The sequence below is a fragment of the Phyllostomus hastatus genome, unplaced genomic scaffold, assembly GCF_019186645.2.
Source record: "Phyllostomus hastatus isolate PE091 unplaced genomic scaffold, TTU_PhHast_1.1 phas_scaffold_755, whole genome shotgun sequence".
NCBI lineage: Eukaryota > Metazoa > Chordata > Mammalia > Chiroptera > Phyllostomidae > Phyllostomus > Phyllostomus hastatus.
In genome coordinates, this window is record NW_025334039.1 from 10,410,777 (window position 1) to 10,426,925 (window position 16,149).

General features: G+C 40.2%; 1 protein-coding gene across 1 annotated transcript in view; it reads right to left on the reverse strand.

The window, feature by feature from the left end:
* Positions 1–16,149, reverse strand: part of CFAP54 (cilia and flagella associated protein 54) — a 250,390-nt gene that overhangs the window by 71,071 nt on the left and 163,170 nt on the right. Inside the window, exons 48-52 of the mRNA XM_045826558.1 lie at positions 15,395–15,448; positions 10,571–10,778; positions 8,476–8,564; positions 6,737–6,906; positions 838–943 (exon numbers count right to left, since the gene is read on the reverse strand). Coding sequence (XP_045682514.1) covers positions 838–943; positions 6,737–6,906; positions 8,476–8,564; positions 10,571–10,778; positions 15,395–15,448 — 627 coding nt within the window. The remainder of the gene's footprint in view (positions 1–837; positions 944–6,736; positions 6,907–8,475; positions 8,565–10,570; positions 10,779–15,394; positions 15,449–16,149) is intronic.

A 16,149-nucleotide genomic window follows, 5' to 3' on the forward strand; every position in this document is an offset into this window, starting at 1 on the left:
TTGAGCGGCATCGCTGACCTCTGTGCACTACATGCCAGTAGCACCCGCCATCCCCCGGCTGTGACAACCACACGTCTCCAGACACTGCCCATTGTCCCCCGGGGAGGCAAAATAGCCCCCAATCAACAACCATTCCTTTAAGTCAGTTTTCAGAATTGGGCTGCTTTTTAGAATTTGTATTACTTTTAATATAGTAAGAAATGAGTCTCTATTTAAGACAATTAGTTTTACTTATTAGTAATGAAAATAATATTAGCAATTTTATTGGTAAAGTTTAAAATCATGAGCAGAGATTCTATGTGATGAATCTTTATGTTTCAAACAATGCTTTATCATTAAATTACTTGGTTTATCAAAAATCCAATAAAACTTCAAATAATTTGCAACACCAGGTGTCAACAGATTTGAGAGTTTAAGTGTGGAAGAATATGACCATGAGAAGTCCAAAGTGGGAAACAGCACAGGCTCCATACTGGCGATGCTAAAGTGACACTTAAAAAGTGAAATGAAGAGCAAAGCAAAGCGAAACAACTTTATTTGCTAGTGAAATCAGATCTAGAATTCTACACTGATACATTTGGTGGGACTTTAGTGATGATTACATCCAAGTCCATCAGTTCACAAATGAGATTTAAATTTAAATGTTTTTACAAAAGTTTAAGGGACTTGATCAAGGTATACCAATTAATAAATTGCATAAACAGGGCTTGAACCTGGATCTTTACACTCTGTATTCGGCGTTATTTCTACTTCACGTCTTTGTTGCATCCAACTAATTAGACAATTTTCTCGCATGCCAATAGTTATAATAAGGATAAATATGAAATTCATACATACAGAAGTTCCTGTAGACACGGAATCCTCTCTGTCATCTTGCACTACCTTCTTTTCAAAAAGTTTTGAATCCTGGAGAAGTTTAAGTGTGGAAAATACTATTGCAGCACTAAAACAGAGAACATATTTTAAGTGTTATTAGTATTACACTCGTGGCATTTGTATGTCATTTCCTAAGGCTCTTCCTCCAAAACAAACCTTCCCACTCTCCCTCCACCCCCAAAGTTGTTAGGTGCCACTTCTATGTGCCCTAATAGTACCCTGGTCTTAATTAACCAAAAGGTAGTACTATCATGCTATCTAATTGTCTGTAAATTGCTCTACAGCTAATGTGTCTTATTCCCCACTGACACCCAGCAGCTAGTGGCTGGGACATAATAGAACCTAAAAAAAATTTCTAAATGAAAGTGAGCAAATACAAGAATAAATAAATGAATGTTTCCAATGTTTAAAACAAAATTTGCTAACAATATCACCAATAAAATGAGCATATATGCATTTTATATAAATCAGAACATGGTTCTCCAGATTTTTGAAGTTATAATACGGTCACTTAATGCTATATACTTACAAATCCTTAGGCTAAATTATTGCTTAATCAGTGTCTAGCCAGAGGAAAATGTACTAAATTAAGAATATAGAATCCAGGAAATAGGAATTTTTTTTGCTGTCACACTATACATAAATTTGCACTGTGGACCAGCACATCTTCCACCCCTGAGAATAATAAATTTATCATTGACATCACACCTTTTCAAGACTATATAAAGAGGCTTCTTCTTTTGAAAATCTATCCCAAAGGAGAAAAGTCTATATACCTGAAGATGCTTATCACAGGGTTATTTATAACGTGGGATGATTGGGCAGAAGCCAGATGGACAATACACCCATCTATCTAATTCCCAACTTGATATCTCCATTTGAATAGTTAATTGGTGATCACACTTAACAGGTGTTATAGGTTGAATTGTGTTACACTGAAAAGATATGTTGAATCCTAAACCTTAGTACCTCGGAATAAGGATCTGTGGAAATCAAGTTAAAATGAAGTCATTAGAGTCGACCCTACTCCAATCTGACTGGTGTCCCTATGACAAGGAAAATTTGGGCAGACAGACAAACATCCATGGAGGGAAGATGAGGTGAAGACACATGGGGAGAACACGGTCATGACACTGGAGTGATGCGTCCACAAGCCAAGGAATGCCAAGGGTTGTCAGCAAACACCAGAAACAAGAAAAAGCAAGGCAGTGCTCTCGTCATTTGAAGTTGTCAGAAAGAACAGTCTGCTGGCCCCTTGATTTTAGACTTCTAGCCTGCAGAAGGGTGAAACAATAAAATCCTATTGTTTTAAGTCACCCAGTTTTTGGTCCTTTGTTATGGTAGCCCTGGGAGACTGACAGAATAGGTTAAAAGCAGCTCCTCTTGCTTCTACCCTCCTTCGCCAAACCTCATCCTCTTCCCTGTCCTCTGTCCCAGGCAGAGCCCAGAACCATCACTGCTTCCTTTGGACTCACACTCTGTGTTCAATCTATAGCAAGTTCTGTCAGCTTCCACTTGGAAACATGGATGCCAGCCAGCAGCTCCTCACTTCACCTCCTCCACTGCTGAGGGCTCTATCCAGGCTGCATCATCTCTGGGCTGGATGGCCCTAGGAGCTTCCTGACCAGCCTCCAGCGGTGGCTCAAGCCCTGCAGTCCCGGCCTCCAGAGAGTGGCCGCAGCATTCTCATCAAGGCGGAGATCAGATGGCGACACTTCAGTACACCTCCTCATTTGGGTCAGCTACTGAGGTTTCTGGCCTAGCACATAATCAGCTTGGTCAGTGTTCACACGTGCTTGGGGGAAGGCATGGTCTGTGTGTGCAGGATCCCAGAGTATTAAAGTGGACTACTGTTAAGGACTGAGTGCAATATTGATTCTTCCACTTGCTAAGAAAATAATGTTGAGCACTGCTATGGGACAGGAACAAATCTCAGATCTGTGAATACAGTCCTGGCGCTTGTGAAACTGAAACTCTAGCGAGGGTGGGATGTGCTCAGGAATAGGAGTGTGTGACAAATAGATGGCACCCAGTGCGTGCTGGCTGTTACCATTATTAGTATATTGAGTTAGCCGGGAGGACTGGGGAGAGGAAACCACATTGATTTTCTTCTAGGTTGTTAACCAGAAGGAAAAACTTTGTGCAATTATTGAATTTTAAATTCCCTAGATTCTGCCGAGTCATTAAAACGGTATAGAAACTTGTAGACGAAGGTATTGTTTCTGATTGTATAAACTTACTGGTTTCTAATTAAAGTAAAATTAAATGAACAAGCAAGAAAACAATAAGGAAAAGTGTAACACTTATTCATCAGGTATAAAGGTATGAAAATTCCTCTTCGCCACATACTGGGTAGCTCCAGAGGCGGGCACAGGATGGCTACTGGAGGACCCTGGGGAGAATAAGTGGTGCTTGTACCATCTTTCCGATTCCGAGATCCAGAACTGTGATTTCAAGAGAAATGAGGTATGACGTTTGGAATCTTGCTAACCCCCAAATGTAATGAATAAAATATAAACACATTAGTACATAATAATCCACCAGATATTAGTATGTACTAACCCACCTGGTACTACTTCGTTGCAAAATGGAAAATGTCTACTGTCTCCTCTCCACCTGAGAGACAAAGTGTGGGAGGGTCACCCACAACCAACGGTCAAAGCCCAAAGGTAGGAAGTTTCATTCTGACACAAAATTAAAAGGTTCCGATGTTATCTCATTTAGACAATAAATGAAATAGAAAGGAGAACGGAAAGGAACACTTTTTTTTAAAGACAGAATTCTGAGAGAGGCAGCCCTAAAAGAAGTAGAAATATAGTCTGAATAACTTTGATCCCATTTATTTCTTATTAATATTCATGACAAAATGGTCAGTTTGTTCTCCTAAAACCCATGCAGCTCACTTTACCTGTCACCCCAGGGAATGTGTCTTTCAATTTCCTTGACGTGTAATTTTATTAGAAGTATCATGAAATGTCAAGCTAACCATCATCTGGGAAAGAGACTGTCCAACACTTTCAGCAGCTCCCAAACAGAAGCTCGTGGGAGGTGAAGTTCACCTGAGAGAAACTCATTCATCTTGACAGCAGGCTTCCCCAGATGACAACTCTGCTGCAAAAAGGCAGTAACATCAAAGTTTTTGCAGGTTTTGTCCCAAGCACCAGGTTCATGTTAAAACAGGAGTGATTCGGATACACTTGCACATGATTTGCATATGTCTATCTGGTCTGCAAATTAAAGTTCTACTGTAACACTCCTTCCTGTGGCCATTTTGTAATTTTTAGTTTCTACTTCTTCCCTAAAAAATAAAAGTCACTTATATTACTCCATACCAAAAGGTTGTAAGACACACAGAGAGCTAGGAAAAGAATGAAGGTATGTGAACAACAACAACAAAAAGATTTTCTAGGGCTGCTGTTGCTGTGTGACACACTGTTCAAGAAATTTTTCTATATTTTCAAGAATATTTTCTATATTTTTCTATAGGAAATCATATAGTCATGCATTTTATTGTCATAAACATATAAGTATTTAAATATATTCACATTATATACTTCCTATAGGAAATCATATAGTAAAAGTTTCTTCACTCTTCAAACTTCAGTAAAGAAAATGGCATATTATTATCCTAAGCCTATTTTACCATCCATCATCTACCATGGTATTCTTTTTTTTTTATATTTTTTTCTAACTTTTTTAAAGAGTTTATTTATTTATTTGTAGAGAGGGGAAGGGAGGGAGAAAGAGAGGGAGAGAAACATCAATGTGTGGTTGCCTCTCACATTCCTCCCACTGGAGACCCAGCCAGCAACCCAGGCATGTGCCCCAACTGGGAATCAAACCAGCAACCCTTTGGTTCCAAGGCTGGCACTCAATCCACTGAGCCACACCAGCCAGAGTACCATGATATTCTTAAAGACAGCTATAAATGTGACAATATACTAAACCAGTAGTTCTCAAATTTCTTAAAAATCTCAGCACTCATTTATACCCTTAAAAATGATTGAGAACCCCAAAGAACTCCATCAATATTTACCATATTAGAACTTGAGCTGAGAAATGTTTAACTTCATATTTATTAATGTTTTAAAATAAAGACAAGAAACCTATTACATGCTAAATTAATAATGCATTTTAATGGAAAACAACTATATTTTCCAAAACATCAAGAAAATTAGTATGAATAATGCCAGTTTGCATTTTTGCAAATTTGCTTAATGTCTGGTTTAAAAGAAAATCTATTTAATAGAAGACTTTCATATTTGCCTCTCCATTCAGTCTATTGTAACATATTGTTTTGACTGAAGTATATGAAGACTAGGCCCTCCTACAGATAGTTGTTGGAAATGGGAGGAGTATTTTAATAGCTTCTTCAAACAATTGTGAACATTATTCTTTGAGACTACACAAAAATGTGACAAGTGCTAGTTTCTTAAAAGTCTGTTGCAATATGGCACCTAATACCACACATTGATGAACTTTTCCTACTCTCTTACATGAAACCTATTGGTCTAGCTCTTTACCCAGGACTTTGGAACATTGAGGATTGGTCATTTCCAAAATATTAGCTCCCTGAGTTTATGTAGATTCCCTTAAAGTTGAAATATTTCATCACACAATTTTGAAAATGATGCTTGTTAATATTACTACCAATCTCATCAGAAAAATAAGCATTAGTAAACTGTCAAGTTCATGGTGGCAAATACAAAATTGTCCAAAAATTCTAATTTTCTCATGAAAGGTTAGATGTCATGACTGGTAACCAATACTATTAGCTGTTTTCCTAGAAGGGGCATGTCCATTTTGCTCATTTTCAGCAAAATGCCTGTCAAATACTCAAGTCTGAGCAAGTACACTTTGCAGGGTTTTTTTCCCTCCAAAATAAACGGCATTCCATGGGGAAAAAAGCAGCCACTTGTCTCACAAGTCAATCACACGTGTGCTCTTTCTCGAGACAACTAGCAAACTGTTGTGCGACAGAAGTGCTGTGAGCGTATTTCCCATTTCATATTCCCACAGCATATTAAAAATATATTCAAGGAGGGGGATTTATAAATGTAACATACCCTGCTGCTTCATGAAAGGCACTTGTCAGTGAAGCTGACCCTTCTTCAACTGCAAGTGTGTGGCAGTGAAGCAGCCGTGACTACACAGTTGGGGCCGCTTTGACCCACAGGGAGACCCAGAAGCGTTACCACTGTGGCTTTTGCAGCATCAATGGACATAACAACACAAGAAGAAGGCGAACGGCATCCTGGTTTTATTATAACAATGGTTTTGATCTCACAGACCCCTGTAAAGCTCTCAGGGACACACCTAGGGATCTGCAGACCACACTCTGAGAATCACTGCTCCAAATAGGCTTTACGGATTTCATCACTGCTTAGAAACCACAGAAAGTATAAATTTCCAAAAACTTATACTGTCTCTGGCATAAAATCAAATGTAGAGGCTGTTAATCACAGAATGGCCTTCAGTCAAGGCTCTCACTGATGAAATGATTGTATGTTTCCAATCAAAGCAAAAGGGGATTTCTGCTGAATTGATTGCCCCCTTTGCAAAAACTGCAGGGGGGCTCCTCCTTTACCAAGAAAATGACCATCTCAAAATTAACTCCCCTTCCAAACTCTGAATTGAACGCATGGAGTTTAATGCATGGAATTTCAGTATAATAAAAAAAAAAGCTGGAAGATTAAAAAAGACAATGTATTTAATCTGCAGTTTTCAGAAAAATAATGTATTGAAACTTCCTTGAATAATGAAAAATAAGTAGGCTCTACTAATCTAAGAATTTATAAAGTTTAGTCGTATTTAACACCTTCAAGTGAGGAGAACTCTCCCCAGGCACGGAGACTCTCACCTGTAGGCGGCCCGGTGCCTCTGCAGGGCGATCTCAGCCAGCTGCAGCCGGGCCTGCACCACGATCTCCAGTGGGCCCGCCGACCACTGGGAGAGGTCCTTCTGGCCTGGCTGCCCCAGCTCAGACAAGAGGAGATTTAGCTTCTCTTCAGCTTCTGTCAGTAAAATTGACTTAAAAAAAGAAGACCACACAATTACCCGAGTTCAGAAATGATACAAATAACACCTCATTCTTAGCCATCAAGTATTTTTTGCACTGGCAAGTAATGACAAGTGAAGATCAAAAAAGGAAATTCGATCACCATCAGTGAACAGTGAAAACGCAACAGAGAATGAAAAGGAAAGTAATGGCAAGAGTAAACACGTACAACAGTTGCCCTTTAGTGAATGTGCTGCTGATGCTCACACATGCTTATTTACAGCAGTTACATTCAATAAAGTTGCTGCAGACACTGAATTAGCAAACACCGAACCATTGTTCCTAGGGGAAATACAGGAGTGTGTGTTCCTGGGAGCCTCTGGCCACAACATTTTTTGTCAGCTGATCAATATATAACCTTGTTCAATGTGTGTTTATGTTTAAAAACATATTATTTAATATATACTATAGATTCGTTAACCTTGAACTCACAGCCAATAGTTCCATAACTAATGCCTGACTGAAACTTAACTAACCCACTTATTTTCTCCATAGGGCACATCACAACCCTGTTGTACTCAGAAACACTGAACAGAACTTTAGCACTAGAGCTTGTGGGTCATACTGCAACAAGCAACCAAAAAAACACAACATTTTTTTAAATGTGGCAATAAATAGACCGTCAAAAGGACACTTATGTATAGTAGGAGGGGGAAACAAAAGCTTAGTGCATCGTCTCGTTCTACCCAGCTAGGAAAGTGTGTGCTGGGCAAGGCTCACCTTACTATGCTCTGCCACGTTCACAAAGGAGCACAAAGGAGCCATAAATACTGATTTGGGGTTATAAATAAATTTTAGCATTGGCAAATTAGCAAACACTGAATCTGTGAATAATAAGAATCTACTGCATTTCAAGTTAGCTATGTCACCTCACGGGTCATGTGAGGACAAGGAGATTTTACAGTGGGCCATCAATGGGAAATCGCACCCTGACATGGCAAAACAGAAAGGGACCAACCAGTCCTTCCAGGAACGGGCCTCTGAAGTCTTGGGTGTACAGAGAAGTAAATACTGTAGGAGTTCTAAAGCCAGTCTGCATGATGGTTAAGTGCATGGTCTATATTTTATTAGTTGCATCATGTTAGTGAATTTCCTGCCGTCTAAGCTTCAGTTTTCTGATGGTTCAGCACAACATAGTTCAAAAACGATTAATACCTACACCATAGGCCTGTGAAAATAATCACACATAATACCTGACATGTGGAAAGCACTGAACACATGGTAGCTGTTTTCGTTGCTGTTGTTTCACTGTTAATATTAGGAAATGAGAAACAGGGTTTGGAACACTGAAACCCTCTCAAATAAAAAACTGCATGTCCGGCAGCACCCGGTTGGGTGGTGGAATCGGAGTCTGACACCTCTGGGTATCTGGCTTTTTCTCACGGGGAATAGACTCCACCTCAGCCCAGCCCAGGCCGAGGCAAGAGCTCTACCCGGTCGCCTAACAGCAAGCACAACCCAGAAAGTGGGCCTGTCAGTGGCCAAATGGTGGGCATCTTGGTAACTGATTTACTATGACTTGAAAACATTGTAAAACTTACCTTTATTGTGCTAAGTGTGAATTCATCTTTCACTTTTCTAAGATGGCTAAGATGATTAAATGAGTTTCTATCATCCTTTAAACAGAGATCTATAAGACACAAAATTTTGAAAGAACCAAGGATATCTGTGGTTAGTTTAAAAGTCAATTCTAGTTTATAAAACCATCATTAATTGGGAAACTATCCATAAATTTAATGCTAAAAACCGTACAGTAGTAACTAGAAATATATTGCTATATTAAATAGTCTCTAAACATCACACATTAGAAGACTGAGGCCAATTCATACAACAAATCAGACAATTCTGAAAGGATCTTTTGGATGCTTAGTGATGTTATTCAAGTGATGAGCTGCTGGTTCCAGAACCTCTTAAGGTCCTCAAAGTATTTGGGGTCTTCTAGATATTTATAATATTTTAATAAGATCTTCTTGGAAGCATCAGTTCTTCTGATTTTCACAAGCTCTAGGATTGGAGAATGACGCCATTTGAAACAGCACAATTGATAATCCTTAAATATCTCAGAATTCCCACCCACGATACGAAGCTGACCCTTATTCTGGACTAGAGAAAAGAGAGAAAAACTACTACAAGTCGTTATTTGACTAGGAATTACCGCAAAACTCACCCACCTAAAGACACTAAGTGAGTCGAGTAGGAAGAATGAGTCTAGAATAACACAGGTCGGAATACACACTGATTTCCTCTCACCCCCTACCTGACTCTACTCCTACACTAGGAGCTTCTGGAGCTGGGAGTGGGCTGAGCCTAAGGGAAGGCTTGAGCACTGGGAAAAGCCCAGCAGGAAGATCCGGGCCTGCATCTTCTCCCCGAAAGAAGAAAGTGAGAGACAAAGAAAACAAATGCCTGGAGCCCGAGAGGAAAAAACCCTGTGATTTTTTCACAGGGAGCATCGGCATGAGAGAATATCGACCCTCACAGGATTCCGACCCATGTTTTCCTCACTGCTCCTGCGTCCTCCCGTGTGGCTCTCCCCCGGCGGCCCTTCCAGAGTGTGGCACAGCCCTTCTCTGGGGAGATGTACATCACGAACTGTGTTCAAAGGCAGCCACCTTCTAACCTGCTGGCCTTATTATCTCAGAATAATAATAAAGTGTACATTTTAAAACAGAGGCCAATATTACTCTGATACCAAAACTAGACAAAGACGTCACAAAAAAAGAAAACTACACACCAATATCTCTATAAATATGGATTTGTATATCTTCAGCAAAATATCAGCAAACAGAAACCAGCAACACATAAAAATAATTATGCACCGTGATGAAGAAAGCAAGATCGGTTAAACATTCAAAAATCAACATAATATACCATATTACTATAAAAGAAACAAAAATCACAGAATCATCTTAATAGATGCAGAGAAGGCATTTAATAAAATTCAACAATCTATCATGACAAAATCATTCAACAAACTAGGAATGGAAGAGAAATTCCTCTCTCTGATAAAAGACATATATATATATATAAAAACCCACCGTTAACATGGTACTTGATGGTGAAAACCAATTATTTTTATGATGATGTCGAATACACTTGCAAACTACATCCACACTATGTGCAGCCCATAAGTCCCATCTGTGGGCACCTTATCCCACGGAACTGTGCATTATATCACATGGACCTGCAATGCTGCGGCCCTGCTCCCTGGAAACAAAGTGAATGCGTATCGATGGGGCTGCATGAGTAAGCGCGGGTCACTCACGGCGGGGAACACCGTGCCGCACAGCCAGGACAGTGAACCAAAGCAACGCAGCTGGCATAAGAATGGTTTTAGTGAAATTCTTCTGCGTGAGAAAGGCAAGATGCAGAAAAGACATAGAAATACATCATTTGAATAAATGACAAATTCTATTTGGGGTGTGTGTGTGTGTGTGTGTAATGTATGCCTGTGGAGATATATGGATGGATGTGACCCCAAACATAAACATAAACACATATGTATGTCATTAGTAAGTTTCAAAAAAAATATGGAAGAACAGACACTAAATTGTTCATAAGGATTACCGGGGTGCAGACAGGCACAGTTGGAGAAAGCGAGAAGAAAAGCAAGCAAACAATAAAGCAGAAGGTTACCTTTCAAGCTTGGGAGATTGGCTCTGCTCCTCTCGGACGAAAATCCGTGGTAGCCTGTTCGTAACAGATTTTCCGGGACACAATTTATTGTTGCAGCCACACTTACTAACAAGTATGCCTTCACGAAGGAAAACTTATTTAAGAGATGCTGATGGCCAATTACAATCAGAACTTGAGGCAAGCCTTTCTGCATTAATTCATCAAGTGCCTAAGAAAAATGGGGGGAAATTTAAAAGATTAATAAGTAAAATATTGGTTTTAGATATCATTAGCTTTAGTCTTCTCTTGCATTCCTCATCTGAGTTGGGGTGAGAAAACACAGGGGCAGACACGAGGTACCATGAATAGTGGGTCTATCAAGAGAAACGGCAGCTCCACAGCGCTCCCTTCCGAAGTTCCCCACCAACCTTGGGGCCTGTGCCTCACGAGACCAGCCCCACCACATGATGAGAGTGAACCAGGGCTGCAAGCAAGGGTGGCAACACCTTCAAAACAGAGAGACTGCAAAAGCTCATCAGCTATGCATGCATGCTGGCTGCTCTCCTTTAACAGGAGTCAGTCAGAGCTATGAGGACAGGAATGGGTGGATAAGCAAGCTCCCTCCAAGCTTAGATCCACGCTCAATCATTAGAACTCCACCTTGTGTACACCCTCAACTCCCAGGCCCCAGTCCCGTGTGTACACACTTCCCTAGCAAGGTCACAGCCCTGGTGAAATCCAACATAGAACCTTCCTGGGACACACACACTGCGGATGAAGGAGGCAGGAGAAAATCATGCAGTCATGGCCAATGCTCCCACTTTAAGTTCCTGACCAAACCTCAGCGCTGCCCATTCATTCTACACTTTCGCAGTCCACTCATTCTCACTCTCTCCTAGGCAACCATCTTCACACTTCTCTTGTTTCTCAATTTTAACTCTTCCTGCCTAATGTCCCTCCCAGTTAATGACCTTGCTTTCTCTACATAACTGAGAATATTGCAGCAAAGTAGTGTCCACAGACCCCACAGATGCCACCCTCTCTCCAGCCTACCCAAGCACCTGCCCCACCGTGCCACCTTCTTTTCTGGCACTTAAGCCACCGACCCTGTCCCCACTGGTCAACTCATTCTCCCTACATCGTAAATGTGCCTTTTCTACAGTGACATTCCCATCAGCACAGAGCCATGCTACCTTCTCCACCTCAGAAAACGAAAACCCTAATGACCTGACTCTCTCTCCAGCTACTTCCCCAATTGTTGCTCCTCTTTACAGCAGGGCCTAAAGAGTTGTCAATATTCTAATTTCTCTCCTTTCATTTGCTTATAACCCCACTCCTTCCCTACAGTGAAACCCTTCGGTCAATGTCACCAATGGCCTGAACTTGACTAATCCAATGTTCAGTTCTTAGTCCTCCTTTGTCATATTACTTATAACCTAAGACAGCGATTTTCAACCACAAGAATTCTTCCACAAGATTCTTGCCACAAGAATTTTGAAAGCATACAACCCCTGACTACTTAGCCAGGGGCGCTGGCCTCTTTTCCCTTAAACTGTCAAATTAAACAACGACAACAGTCAACACAATAGCCACCTGGTGTGAAAGAATCAAAATTATACCTGTATTATTTCTCAGAGAAGGAAAAAGGTATTGTTTGGTGTGCCGCAGAATTTTAAATAATGGGTTTATGTGTGTCATGACATGCAAAGGTTGAAAAATCACTGATCTGCAAAACATTATCTCATATGCCAATTAAACTGTCACAGGGCTTCAACTGTAGAATTTGTTCTAATTTCAGAGATGTTAAATGTGAAAAAAATTGCATTTTTAGGGCTCGGTAAATTATGGTGCTTGATTCATCAGCAGCATTTGGCACATTCATCATTCTCTCTTCTGAAAACATTTCTCTTAGCTTCCAGGCCACCACGCTCCCTCGATTTCTTTCCTACCCCACTGGCCACTCCTCGGCAGACCCCCCGGCTGGTCCTTCCCGTTCTCCCCCACCTCTGAACATGGGAGGGTCTCAGGGCTGCGCCCTCTCCTGTCTCCTCACCCCCTCCCTTAGCTGGTCTTAATCAGGCCCGGGGTGAAATAAAAGTTTTTTTTCTCCAGCTCCAATCTCTCTTCTGAACTCAAGACACATATGATCAATTTCTGACTCAATACCTTCACTTAAATATCTAACAGGTATCTCAAACTGAACATGTCCAGAACTGTACTCCTAGCCAACCCCCACAAACCCATCCCCTACCCCCACACGTGCATACACACGCAAACCTAAAGCTCTAGGAGGGTTGGGGATTTGTGTTGTTGATTCACTGCACTGGAACAGTGGGGTAGTACCCAGTGGGCTCAACGGATTAGCTAAAGTAATCCTTTTAAAACAGAAGCCCATCAGGCCACACCTCTGTTTTAAACCCTCCAGTGGCTCCCCCTTTCTGTTCAGAGTAAGAACCTAACTCACCAAGGCCCTACAAGGCCCTTGTCAAACTGGCACCCTGTCACCTCTCCGACCTCATCCCCTGCCGCACTCCCATCATTCACCCAGTTCTAGTAACGCTGGCCAGCATGCTCCTCACCGTGCTGGGCAGTCCTGCCCCGGGGCCTTGGCAATCACTGTACCGCCTTCATAGATTATTCTTTCCCCACATTTCATATGACTTGTGCCTTTGCTTGTTTCAAATCTACTCACAAATACCACCTCAGTGAAGACTAACCCGATCACCTATTTAAAGTCACAACCCCCAACATAGCCCCACGTTCCCAGTCCCCTTACACACTACTGGGTTCATTTTCCCCCCAGCATGGCTCACCTTCTAACACACTGCATCATTTACTTATTTATCACATTCACTCATATGTTTATTGCTAGTCTTGCCCACTAAAATATAAGCTTCCCAAGGCCTTGGAGTTTGCGTTGTCGAGGGATGTGTTTATTTGACAGTACCAGAATAGCACCTTGCCTACAGTAGGCTCTTACTACAGATTTGTTGAATTCATATAAAATGCAGAAGCTGGGGCTGTTGATTCTAGAAAAGAAAGAAAGTATTTGTTTTATGTGCATGCAAAGGAAAAAAATTCTCATTGTTTTTGGGGGCATTCGCGGCACCGCTGGCAGCGGGGAAATCTGCTGCTGCTATTGTTCATCCTCCTTTCTCAACCCTCCTAAAGGGCGGGAAGGAACACGAGCTGAAGAGCCAGACTGGGAGCAGCACTCAGCCTGAGCTGCAACAGAATGCTGTAGGAGGGAAATGGCTGATGTTCTGGGTCTAGAAAAAACCCTGCAGATCGGTTGCGGGGATGGGGAAGAGGAGTTTTCTCTTCTCTTTTCTCTTACCGGCAGTGATTTAATGAGTCTTGACAATTACACACAAACACTTGAGAATCAAAAGAAGATTAATTAGAAATGCTATTTAACACTCCTTTCTCTCACTCTATACAAAAAAAATGCAAAGTGTAATCTGAAGAGTCTTGAGCAGACCAACAGTTCTGTTTTAATTAAGTAGCTAATAGAAATCAGTTTTCCATTATTCTATGAGTCTCTTTTTGTTTAAAAAGAAATGATAAGGCAGACATTCTTTTTAGATCCCCAACCACTCCTTCAAAAATAATTTTTAGGATGCTTTGGCATTTATGACTGGAAAGAAATAAATATTCTTAAACATCCCAAGATCTTGGAACACTAAAATGAAATATGCATATGTATTTATATCTTTCTAATACCAGTTCTTTCATTTCAGGCAGTTTGTTTATAAATGAAACTTCACAGCAAAAACAATGAATCATGTGAAGCATAATTATAAGTAAAGTTTGTGAAATTAAATAGAAAAGTAATAAGGATACATTTGATAAAAGGTGGATATATTCTTATTAAAATTAGGGAAAACGAAAATAAAGCAATTTTGAAGAAGTGTCTCTCAAAATTATTTCACGAAAAAAATACCTTCCTCAGTAAAACAGAATGCTGTTTCCTAGCATTTAAAACATTAAAACGATCTACACTTGCCCACATGCATGAGCTGTCACCGGGGAGCGCGAGCCCCTTGCCTGTCCGTCACCCCTTTAGCAGCGGGTGCACCCCCACTCTTGTGCTCCAACACCTTCTAGAAGACAGACTGCCCACAGTCCTAAGATCTTTAAAAATGATTATTTCCAGTTAGTTAAATGCTACTAGGTCAAAAGCTTAAAGCCCAACCATTTGGTCATCAACAAGAACAAACATATTGAGATGGGCAGTCTAGCCCTCTCTTTGTAAGAAATATTGGGGAAACTAGAGGAGCCGCTATCTCCATGGTAGTAACGGTAGTGCAATATATAAATGTGTCAAAATAACATGTGTACACCTTGAACTTCTACAGTGTGATATGTCAATTACATCCTAATAAAAATGTTAAATAAAAGAAGAAAAGAAAAACTTCCAAACCATTGCCTGAAAGGTGGTCTCAAACTGGGGCAAAGGATAGGAGTAAAAGCTGTGTTGAACAAGTGGGCTATTGCAAAATATACTAAATAGTTTTCTTATAATCAAGGTCATTATTGTGTAGGTCAGCCATTATTGTGTAGGTAATCAAATATCAAAGTTAGACACTTGATATGGCTAGACGAACAATCTGAATGCACATGTGTTATCAAAAAATTTAGGAGCAATAGTGGATATTTGCCCAATCTGAAAACCAGATCAGTCTGGGTCCAATCTTACCTCTGCTTTCAGCATTTTGAGAAATCAAAGAGTGTAGTACACAGAGGATTTTCAAAAACAAAGATTGTAGCTACCAAATAGGTTGAAATGACTCAAAAATTATCCACACAACATATCCAATGTTTATAAACTGCTGGTATCCTTACCTGCATATTTTCTTTACTAGTAAGAGGCTTTCCTGAGTCAAATGATTGAAAGACCTGTCAAAATACAAAATATTAACATTAGAAACAAAAATATTGAGTGTTCTTTTAAATAAAACTGTTAATGTGTTCTAAACATATTTTAAGCATCATGTTTATTATAAAAGTACTATAGGTTATAGTCAGAAAAGACAAGAATAATAGAAAATATTATTAAGAAAGTAAACATCACAGTTATATCAACTTTTTTAGGTTGTCAGTGTTAATATTTTAATGTCTTTTTGGAGTATTTTATTTTATTTTTATTTTTTTATTTTTGTTCAAGTACAGTTGTCTCCATTGTATTTTAAATTTTCATATACAGATCTGTATTCCTTTTCACTTAACGTTACATCATAATTATTTTCCCACTCCATTATTTATAAACCTCAGCCTAGTGGCTACGCAATGTTCCATCCTCTGATTGGAGCATAACAACTTCAACTCTCCGCTACTGCTAGACATCGAAGGGGAGCACTTCCCACCCCCACTCCACCATGTAGTCTGTTTAAATAACGCTGGTGACTGTTTTGTCTGTATTTCTTATTATCACCTTTGGAGACATCCCCGGAAGTGGAATTACAGGGTTGTAAAACAAGAATATATTGAGAAAACTGAAAGGAACTGGCTTAACTTATACTTCCACCCATGTTGTTTGAAAATGCCAGGATTGTTGCACTTTTAACAGCATTGCGTATTAGCACTTAAAAATATCTTGG